Source organism: Pomacea canaliculata, linkage group LG2, assembly GCF_003073045.1.
Source record: "Pomacea canaliculata isolate SZHN2017 linkage group LG2, ASM307304v1, whole genome shotgun sequence".
In the NCBI taxonomy this organism is placed as follows: domain Eukaryota; kingdom Metazoa; phylum Mollusca; class Gastropoda; order Architaenioglossa; family Ampullariidae; genus Pomacea; species Pomacea canaliculata.
In genome coordinates, this window is record NC_037591.1 from 42,120,034 (window position 1) to 42,131,783 (window position 11,750).

At 34.8% G+C, this 11,750-nt stretch overlaps 1 protein-coding gene across 2 annotated transcripts; it reads right to left on the minus strand.

The window, feature by feature from the left end:
- Positions 1-17: 17 nt before the first annotated feature.
- LOC112558081 (histone acetyltransferase type B catalytic subunit-like) lies at positions 18-11,741 on the minus strand. Of its 2 annotated transcripts, none has more exons than XM_025228274.1 (11): positions 11,660-11,741; positions 10,919-10,990; positions 10,363-10,438; positions 9,922-10,045; positions 8,088-8,229; positions 7,842-7,995; positions 5,225-5,329; positions 4,818-4,924; positions 4,226-4,377; positions 2,615-2,731; positions 18-1,821 (listed from the first exon to the last, which is right to left on the minus strand). In XM_025228274.1, exons 1-11 carry the CDS (start codon positions 11,664-11,666, stop codon positions 1,636-1,638), a joined length of 1,242 nt encoding a protein of 413 aa, XP_025084059.1. In that variant the 5' UTR covers positions 11,667-11,741; the 3' UTR covers positions 18-1,635. The 2 variants fall into 2 exon arrangements, with proteins under 2 accessions (XP_025084059.1, XP_025084060.1); XM_025228275.1 differs by lacking the exon at positions 11,660-11,741 and adding an exon at positions 11,418-11,563.
- Between the last annotated feature and the right edge of the window lie 9 nt (positions 11,742-11,750).

Below are 11,750 nucleotides of genomic sequence, written 5' to 3' on the forward strand. Positions count from 1 at the left end.
TAGCCAGAACCCAGCACTTCCTATTATCATTACAAGTGCTTAAGCATACTACTGAACCAGGATAAATCCATTGAAATACTATTCTGTGTTAAAATTTCTTGTGTAAAAGTTTAGCTTTCTTCCTTATATTCTAAATGTAAATAAGGGGCTGTCTTCATGGGCTGTTCGTCAATTAACTGACTATACACTTAACCAATGTTGGCAAAGAGCTGACTAGTAAATGCTAATTGACGGTTAAGCTGTTGGCAGATGTGTCAAATAGGGACATCAAATGTTGGGAAAACCATTGTATCATCTATTCGAGCCATCACACAAAGCAATGGTGAAGTACAACAAAAAGTTTGAAGCTATCGGGCCTGAGCCTCAGCTAGAATTAAAACAATGGTATTCAGATGTGCTGATTACTAAATCTAAATTTTACGAACATTAGCATTTATAAATAAAATCCCATCACAAAAAGCTCTCCACAAAATAGGTCTGTCTTGCTCTAAATAAAATAATCACTGCCATCTGTTGCCACAGGCTTGAGTACTTAAGGGGACACTACCATAAACATTGGTAGGCACTAATTTGAGTTCACGAATACATTGCTTCTTGCAACCAAATGGTTTGTCATGTGGCCACAGTCAATAAAGGATTAGCCAACAGCTATAAATTCAGTCCATGTTGACTATTGAATTAAGTTTACAATTGCAAACACTGCTAAGCAACAGCTGAAACAAGAAACTCTAAAAGCCCTCAAAACTGTCAACTGAACCCAGGGTTTAAATCATGGAAAGGTACTAAAGCTTTATGGTAATACAGCTTACATTCTTAACGAGATAACAATAGCACAGTTAAGTCAAAAATTCTCCAGAGGGCAGAAAATCACACACCCCACAAACATCTTTAGTGCAATCATAAAACTGACAACTGTAACCATTTATATGCAGCATTTTATCAGAGTGAAACAGCAACTAAAATATTGGATCACTCCAGCCTAATAGCTCAAAAGGAGCTAAATAATATTTGTGGTATTCCTTAAGACTAATGCTTATCATTTCAGAAATTACAGCATACGAGATGTAGGAAGCTGTATTTAAAACCTATGGTTAAGAACTTGATATCAACCAATTTTACTGTTCAATGCTGAGCATACAGACTACAAGCTACTCAAAGGGTACAGTGGACAAAAAGGCAATAACTTAAATTTTAACCATAACATAGAAACTTATTAAGCTCCAAGTGCAGGTGTAGTTCAGAGAAAAACTACATTCCAGGCATCTGATGGTCATTACGCACAAATTCTTTGCAATCCGCATACCAATCACCTTTCGTTTTTCTTTAAAGTTTACATTCAAACATTCATGTATAAACAAACATGCTTTTCTAAACTCACACTCAGGCCTGGTATGACAACCTTTGCAATTAACCTCATCTTACCTGGTCCCCCTTAGTCTGACCGTCCCAAGACCCGTAGACACCATTAATACAAACCAGGCCAACCTGGTGCTGACTGCAGATGCATTATAGCACACCACAAACATGACCAGGAAGCAATAATAGGTGAAATAGTAACACTCTTAACAAGATACACAACACTTTTTAATTATGCAGCTGAACAGTGCAATCTGCAGATGACTTAAAGACATTGTGCTAGGAATTTGAGCTGAAGGACAGGGCAGCTAATCTATCAATAACTTGACGGTACATCTGGACATGCTCCTGAAAATTCTTCTCCAGGATTAAGTGACGCTGTTCCTGTGTCATGCAGCTCATGGTCTGTGCTAATTCCTCAGGACCCAGTGCTCGCTCCAGCTTCTTGAAATCTCGTCGACTTTTCTGCAGATACAAAGGTGATACAAATATTTACTTGTGATGACTGCACCACTATATAGCTTTAGATTTACAAAAAAAAAAAACAAACAGTAAGCAATGGTTCCAAATAAAAATTCAAACAAAATATCAGAAAAATTAAAATCCCAAAAGCAGTTTTAATACTTCCAATATAAGTCACATTCTTACACCTACTTGATCAGTGCTACTGTCTATGCTGGACTTCATTTAATGCCTCCTAAAATAAATGTCTTTGATGCCAAAACAAAATTAAAAACAAAAAAAACTTTGATTTATGGTAACATTAATATTTGATTTTACATTTCTAAACCCAATAGCCATCATTAACCTGTAGAAATGGAAAATGAAGAGAAAAAAAGTTGGACAAACTTATGGAAACCAACAAATATCAAGAAAATAGAATGTTGAAAGCAGAAATATTTTTGAAAAGACAATTGGACACGCATTTTTAAATTGCAAGAATGGTAGTGCGTCAAAAGGGGTTTAAGGTAGAAAAGGTTGAGTTTAAATACTTTGATGTATTTAATGACATTTTTTGATATACTTTTTTTTTTTTTTTGCTGTATACTTTATTACACAAAAATGATTTAATTTCGTGCACTCTCGAGTTGCAACATCAGCAACAAGATAACAAGGGGTCAAAATAATGAGCGACCAACTTGGCTTTACACAGTAAAATGGGAAAAAATCTTATAAAATAAAAAATTAAATTATCAAATTCAAAAAATACATACTTCATAATGAATGCATCATAATAAAAAGTAAAGCAATGCCTCACCTGAAAAGGAATATTAAGGCGGCGTTTAAGGTCCAGCCTGTACTGTCTGTACATTGATGGATTGCTTTCATCTGTAATCTTCAGTCTTAAAATTTCATAGACACGTCTAGCCTGCCGCTGAAATAAAAAAATCAAGCAATTTTGCAACTTAAAAAAATTATTTTCAAATCAAATTTTATTGTCTGTCCAAGGAAGTCCAAGACAGAAAATTTTCTTTTGCTGACAAGCCCAACCAAAAAAGCTGAAGACCTGACAACTTTATTGTGCGATCTAATTCACACTAGGAATGTACCTCTTATGAAGACTAGATGCATTGTCATTTCTTCTATTACAACATTTCAGTACAAAAGGTAGCAAAGTTCTTGCTTTAAGCCAGTTATGATGCTCTCTTTTACTTATATGGACTATTGTTCGCATCCTAGGGCGTTACTGTTTCTGGATTATATCTCCTCCAGTGAATTTGTGTGACTTCATTTCTTAATGTGAAATATCTTTTTGTGCCCCATGTGTTATGTTCACCGGCTCTTCAAGTGGGGACATAGATTACTCTGACAAAATGTGTGTATTTCTGGTGCCTACACATCAAACAGTGGATCCAAGGAATACAAATTTTGACAAAGTACGAACTGAGTGTTCATCACTATGCTTGGATTTTTTTTTTTTAAAGTTTGGACCAAGTCACAAGAAGCTGAGAACACAGATGAAACATTAAAATAAATAGTGAAGGAAGGTAGGTGGGAGGAGGGGAGAGAGAGAGAGAGAGCGATGTAACAGTATTACCGAGTTAAAACTGAAATCATGTTTATTGTATTAGCTATTTGATCTTTTTGATGTGTTGATGAATCTGATCATAAGTTGATGCAGGTTAAAAGTTACATTAAGAAGAAAGATTTATTATGTGAAGATAGTAACTGATTCCATGTTATTTGTTCAATGTTGATTACCCCACCACCACCACCACCACCACCACCACCACCTGGAAAGTGACCATTTTGGTGCCTGGTTTTGACTTTGCATCTAGTACATCTAGTGTACCAGACAAGCGTCACTTGGCAATAGACAGCATTTGTTCATAACTACTGGGGATTGTTTCTTTGTCTTGTGAAAGTTCTTGGCCAGGGACAGCAAATGCATATGACCTGGGCATCTTATGGCAATTATTGTGTTCTTAGTTGAAAGAATGTGTTGTTTTGAATGAATGTGTTGTGAGATGCATCTGTTCAGGGCAGTACTCCTGTTTCTTGGCATATGCTTGTCAGATATTTACATTATTTCATTGTTGGTTTCCATAGCAATCGCAGATTACAAGGCTGTCAGACCAGGATTTTTGTCAATTATATCATGGAGGATACAATCCTTATCGTTTCACCTAAAAAAAAAAAAACAACTAGGCCCTGTGGGTGTCTACAGTCATCCTGTGACTTTTGGTCACTCTACAATAAAAATAAGAATTATGCATTAAATCACCTGGGTTTATTGAGTTAAAAGACCAAATGAGTTTAGGTCTAGCTAACATTAAGATTCAGCAGATTCAATACTTTGCAAATTATAAAACTTGAAATCCTCCAGGGCTCATTTGAAAAAAAGACCAAAAGATGAAAATGCATTTACCTTGCTAAGTTTAAGCTTCTGCTGTGCCTCATCTGTCATTTGTTCACAAAAACCATTTAACAAGCACTTTGGCTGATAACTTTCCAACTTCTGACAATTGCAGCAGTCCACAAAGTCACGGAGTCGCTGGAAGTTTTCTGATGGATCTTCCACTGCAAACAGTATTGAGTAGCATCATCATCACAATATTAGACGGACATAATTTTTTTTAATCGTTGACATGATTAAGTGTTGGATGGTTCATGGCTTCTTACTGCTTAGAAGTTAATTTTTTTTCATCTGTACAGTTTTTAAAGAGAAAAATTAGTTAAAGGCTAGTTTTGACACCTGCCTAAGTTTTGTGCATTTTGCCTTTTTTGAGCATGTCTATTACAGCATACCCACATAAAAATGTATTCTGCCTTGAAGGCAAGATTTGCATTAAGCTGTTAAGACTCAAGTGTTGGCATGTGATAGCTGTTACAGACATCCTCATACTCACTTTTTTCATTTCTTTTTTTAAAAAAACAAAACTGTTAGGGTTTGCCTGCAATGAGTTTGTTAGCTATCTATCAATGTATCCACAAAACTAGCTAATGACCATAGCATTCACCTGTTATATCTAGCACCTCAGGCCTTGGGCAGACATCATTGTAAAATGTTTGCAACAACTGGGCTCCATGCCCCTGTCTCTGAAAGGGAGGGAGGACCAGGAACTGGCTGCGAGAAGTAAAAAAACATGTATAACATACATCACACCTTAGACACTATTAAACTGCTCAATACAAACCACCAAAATATGGGGATGAGCTATTGGTAAAATACTCTCTATAAACACAGTTATGACAAAACCCATTCCCACATCTACAAAAGAGAGCAAACAGCTCTCTGGACATAAGTGATTAATGGTGTAATTCTGACCACTGTTATACTAATGTGCAGCAAATAAAGTTGTATGTAGGGTTTATATTAACTATATGTTAATATACATCAAAAGCTTTTAAAACACTTAGTGCTTACCTTATTCTTGGTCTGATTTTTTCAGGGTAAGCATAGTAGTTATAGACTGTCATGTAGCCAGCAGTTGCATACCTGCACTCTCCATCTTGCACATACTTTTCAAATCTGAGAAAGAATATGTCCTTATTAATCTTTTCCATGTAAATTTTGTGTCTACTGTTAGTAACATAAAAACATCCCTTCATAAAGATCAGCATCACAGGGCATAAAATGTCAGAAAATGTCAATATCCCATTTCTAGCTGTCCATTTGTGCAGATATTCTTAGTCTCACTAACACAACTATTCCAAGTCTCTCTTTCTACTACTTTTCCCTATTTCATCAGAGACAGTCTTGTCTTTTTTAAAATTAACAATCATTTCTTCCATGTTCATAAACAAATATTACTGTATTATGCAACAAAGTGATTAATCTCCTGCCTGTAGTGGGAGTCATCACTATTTGCAAATCAGTCAAGTTCAGTGTCACTTGTAGAGTAATTTAACTGATAAGCACTCTTCATGCGTACATATAGCTGTATGAAAGGAAAACAAGAGTATGGTTCACTGGGGAGCACCCATGTCTGTAAACAGCATATCAAACAATGCATCACTAGAGAGATAACTTGAGGTCTTCTGCTCAGAGAATCTAAAATTCACAAGTTCTGACATCAATATTCATAACAAAATGACCTCTCAATTTATTTAAAGACCTGGAGAAGGGTAAAAACAATTAAATAAGTGAACAGAGGTGTTTTGGTACCCTTTTAATAACTTCCACTCCCTGACCCTCCCCCAGAGCCTTCTTAAGTTCCCCACTCAGTTTGTTCCTTTCTTCCATAAAACCATGGTAGACAAAATGACAGTAAAGTGTGTTTAGTTTATCTGCATACTCCGCATTCTTTGAGTTCTGATAATATCTTCCATACTTTCTTTATATTATGCTCTTGAAAATTCACCCTGTCCTTATTTCTCTTTTCTGTCCTAAATGGCCTTAAGTTCTTTTTGTGCCACCTTTGGTGACTGTCTCCATCCTTAAAAATCTGCTTTGTTTTGTTCTGAACCTATTAATAGCCTTTATCATCCAAGGCTTCTTATTGGAATAAACCCTTTTCTAAACAATTTTTTTGTTGTTGTTGCAAGATAATCTTCACAAAAATGCTTAGTTACAGTCAGACAAGTCATTAACATCAAATAAAGTATCAACAACAAAAAATTCTAGTTTGTGGTCTCAAGGCAACTGTAGCATATCAGCACAATCTTTGTACCACTGACCCACCAATTTCCTGAAACAGAGTATGTGCTGTATGTGGCCTTGGTAACAGAGGATGGGGCTGACCAGATTGTGAACCAAGCAACCCAGCAGCAGTAGTCCTTTACACTGGCGTTAAATAAATTCAGCCTTCTATAACCAGGTGGTGTACATCGAAACTTGCTGATACTTCAGAAGTATTTTCCTTAGTGTGCAGTGATTAAAATCACAATCAGTTATCATTCTGAAAGAGTCTCAAGTAGTTTCAAGATCCTGTATATGAGAATGAATTGGTTGCATGCAGCAGAAGTGCTCACTGACAGTGGCACACATCTATGGCAAGCAATACACAGGCAAATGTCATGGACAGCAGTGACTGAACTTCACTGTGACATTGGGCAAAACTGTTTCTTGCTCACATAAGTACACATTTCCCCTTTGCTCTGCCAGTCTACTCTTTTCATTGTCTGATTGACCCTAAACAACGAAATGCTGTCTACATGTGAGAATCAGCTATTTTAGCCAGGTTTTTGTGAAACACTAGCAGTACAAAAATCATCCCTGTGTTAACAGCTTGCTAACAGCTTACCCATTTTATTTTATAGTGAATGAACATTTCCAATCGCAGCGAACAGTAAGTAAAGGTTTTATTCCTTAGTTAATTTCACCTTTTCTACCCCACTTTTAAACTTTGATTTTATAAGGCATATCATATAAGGCAGGCTTTGCAACAATGGTCAAGCAGAAATGCTGAATTATACTGCAACAGAAGTGAAAAAAACAAACAAAAAGAAACAAGGTAACAGCTCAAAACAGTCAGCTCATTCCCAGATGGTAAAAACATCATCAAGAATTAAAAACACATGAATTTACATCCTAGAACTTCATATTATCCAACTTTGTGTACAGCCAAGACAGTAAATATAAAAACAGCAGCAAACAGCCAGTTACAAATATAGACAACAGACAGCATCACCACTGAGCACAGCAGTTAAGGAAGGAAAGCAGTCTCTACACAATTTTTCCACTTACTGAAAAGATCTACTGCATACATATACTCTTCTTGTCCCATATGACAATGCCTTTTCAAAACTCCATAAGCATCACAATTATTAATATGGGATTTAAATTTCATACTCCCAGAACTATTTTAATAAAGGCAAATGGCAAGGATCAGAGATACTGAAATCCCTATGATCTATTTAATGCAAAAGCAATTACTGTAGTTCTAGAATTAATAAAATATTGTCATACATAATTTCCTAAGATATTCAACAAATTAAAGCAAGATAAAAAGGAAAGGGGTGTTCCCAAATCAGAATTATCAACCTTCCAGCTATCAGTTTAGAAATGTATATGATGCATCTATACCTAAAAGGATCCTTACAGCAAATAGAATCGCCACTTGTCATCGTCCACATCAATGAATGAAGCCGCATCGATGAAAAACAAGATAAATGTCTGAAGCCTGTTATGGAAACTTTTAAATCCTTTCACCTCTATGTCAGCTTTGTAGATCTGAAACTCTCTCTCTTGTTCACCTGATAACAGAAAAAAAGCACCTTTGATGATCTACCATTACCAGCCATGATCAATGGTAGTAACATTGCAGAAATAAAGCAAAATAACTTACCTATATGAACTTTGTAACAATGTAGCAGATCTCCATATGGTCTGAAATTGACATCTTTTTGTATAGCTGTCACAAAATCATCTAGGTTAGTCTGCACTCCAGAAGCCATCACCTCCATCAATTTAGCTGTCACATTATCTGCCTGTGTGGTAAATAACACTGTCATGTCAACCCCATTTTGCCAAAATTTATAAAAAAGGTTTACAAGAAAAAGAGAAAATTATGTAAAAATGCATTATCAGTTGAATATTTAAATTTTGCATTCATCCCTTAAACTTGAAAGTTGGCAATTTTATGAGTATTAAAGTTCTTCTTTTTCACCCCACCCATTTTTCCCTCTAATTTTTTTTTTTACGATTCAAACTACCACAATAAAGTATTTTAATGATAAAATATACAATTCAAAAACTTGCTAGTAACACCATTCACACTCATTTTGAGCTCATCATAATTAAAAAATTTATATATAATCATAATTAACACAAGTATAATTCAATCTAATGATGAAAATTATATCTCAAATGCCACTGCATGTGTGGTGCAGTTACATATATAAAATAAAGCGAAGGTGTATATTTAAACCTACAGCCACAGGGATCTAAAAAGAGGTCAAATCAAAGAATGGTCCAGTCACTGTGTGATATTATTAGCTTTACCCTGTAAGTAAAGTCACTATCCAGCCTATGTTTATATATGTGTGTGTGAGATTGATTATATTTTTTTTTTTAAATCAGCCATTTCAAGTTCATCATCTAGTCTGCAGGCAAGCTTGATACGACATCACCTCTTGATTCAGTTTGGAATACTGTCCCCTTTGACTTATTCATTATATTCTTGTAACTGCCTATTCTCATCGTTATTGTGTTATACTTTACTTGCTTTATCTTTTCTATTTCATTATAAATAAAATTTTAGCACTTGTTTTTTTTTTCACTAACAGAAATTGAATACCTCCAGAAATGATTTTCTGCATAACACAGCACACTGTTATCAGTGTTCGTGTTGAACTTTGACTTACATAATGTCCTCTGACTCTACATAAGTATGCATTTAAAGATACTTCAATCAAGGTCTTTCTCTTCCGCCTTTCTCATACCTTCAGATTTAACCCAAATCAATCCTCTTGGGGAGGGGCGATGGTATTGCATCTTTTCTTCACATTTTTATTTCATGCTTAAAACTACAGATTTTTTGTGTGCGTCTCTACTGCTAAAACAATTGCTAAAGGCAATTATACTAATCCTTAGAATTGTTCTAGTAGTACTACCTCTCTGCATAAAGCAATGTATGCTTTTATTTTATTTCTAAATATCATAAGAATATGTTTGATTTTCACTCCTGGAAAATGTTGGAATTTTAATTTCCTTTACTTGCAGCTAAAACTACAGATGCGTTGTTTAAATGTAAGCAAAAAAAATTTATTTCATAAAGCACTCCCATCAAATAATATTTTGCAGCTTTTTGCAGTAGACACCTTATCTTTAGTTTTTGTCAACCGATTGGCTTCAGAGAATTTTTTCAATGACTATTTACTGTATTTTCATCATGAGATCTGCTACCTCATTAAACATGGAGTAGGAAAAAAAAGGTATGCTTACAAAAAAATGTATACAAATGTAATAAAAAAATGTGAGTCAACATATCAACAAATACATGTACGAACAAAATTAAGCTTATCCTAAAAAGTTAAGTGCGTGATGTCATGGTCAGGCTGTCCATCTTCTGTTCATTCTAAATTTTACCCACTCTTTTTACAGGGCAACATAATAAAATATCTACACAAAAGTATAAAAAAAAAATTAAATAAATAAAAAAACAAAACACAACCACCTACATAAACTCCATCCAGGCCCTTGAGTGGTACACGATCTACATACTTCATCCCAAGGTATGGAATGAGTTTTCCAGCAGTGTAAAAAAGGTCCACTTCAAGATCTTTGTAGCCAAAAATACTTTCCCTGAAAAATTATAAAAAGAATTTTAAATATAATCCACTCTCATTTTTCAATAAACTGTACTTTCAGCTCTAGACACCTTTATATATATATACTTTTTCAATCAGATATTGCCTAAATATCAAATTTTTTTTTTATTATTTATCTGCCCAGCTGTAGAGATTTTTTTACTTTTATCTTGAAATGTTTTATACAAATAATATTTTAAGCACTTTTCTAATCATTTGACTTTTTACTACCATGACATAAAAAAGCTAAACAGATCTTTTGCCTTGACTTCAGCACAATAGCAACGACAAACACTAAAATAGGATACTTACTGATCACCAAACAGCTGGTGTGTCATATCTGGTTTGAAAGTTTTTGTGTCATCTTCCAGGTCAGATTCATGACGAACTATGCAAATAAGCTTTATTCATTTATATTGCACTTTAATGTAAATACTGAACAGCTTTCTAAGACAATAACAATTAATAAATTCTCCATGGATAGAAACTCTGTTCTCAGCAACTAAACTCTTTGTCTTTCACAAATGCATCTTTTTATGCTACTATTAGGATTAATTACATTTCATACTATCATAAACTACTATTATGAAAAGTCCATAAAATCAGCTTTTGAATTTCCTTTTTATATTTCTATGAATAAATTAAGTTGGTTGAGGCAGGCATAATGCAGCAGTTAATGCTGCAAAATTGTATTCTGTGGCTTGTGTGACAGCCTATGGTGTATGGCAAATTCCTTAATACTCAGCTCTCCCTCCCTAGTGCTCCTTCTGGTGTTTTCATAGATATTTTGCATCAATAAAAATCTTCACATATGAAGCACGCACACACACATATAAACACTTCCTAATACACCGACTTTCATACTGACCAAGTTTTAAGTGAAGGGCACTGTTTGCACAACACTTAAACTCTTCCAGCTTGTTCCGAGTCAGGCTCATTTCTAAACAAATCATCAAAAAAATTATTATACCAGTGAATCTAGCAATTATTGATTGGTATAAGACAATCAACAAGCCATCAGCATGCTTGTAACACTAAATATACTACAAGGATCTACTGCAAAAAGCGTAACTGTAATTACTTCTGAAAATAGTTATATACATTGTGAAGTAAGCGACATTTTTAAATGTAAAATACAAACTGACGTTTTAATCCGTTTGTGAATAAAGGCACCTAAAATAGATTGTGTCAGCCTGTAGCATTCGATGTAGTGGCATGTGATGTTCATTGAAAATTATTTCCAAATGATTTCATGTCAATGTTGCATACTATACTGAAATTTATAGTGCACATGGCACATGCAAGTATTAAAATGCCACTATTTCGCTTGTCCTGGTTTGATCATTTTATACTGGTGTCTTTCTCACCTTTCACTGGCAAGTAAAGTCATTTGGAACAAAAGCTATTCTTTTGGCAGTGGAACCATTCTAGTGAATAGGAATTTGGAATGAAGTTTTGACCAAGAAGATTGAGCGTGAAAACTTTTTTGGCAGGCATTGAATGGGGAGTAAGTTGAATGAAAAAGTAATGACGAATGGATACGTTGGCAGAATCATTTTGGTGCAAGTTCAGTGCAACAGTTTCGCTTGCTACCTACGAAGAAACTCACCAGCCATATTGCAAGTTGGCGCTACTTTTCTTCCGTAAGATTCAAGGCATTTCCGGTTACTCGTCACGCAGCTGAGTGGAAAAACAACCAA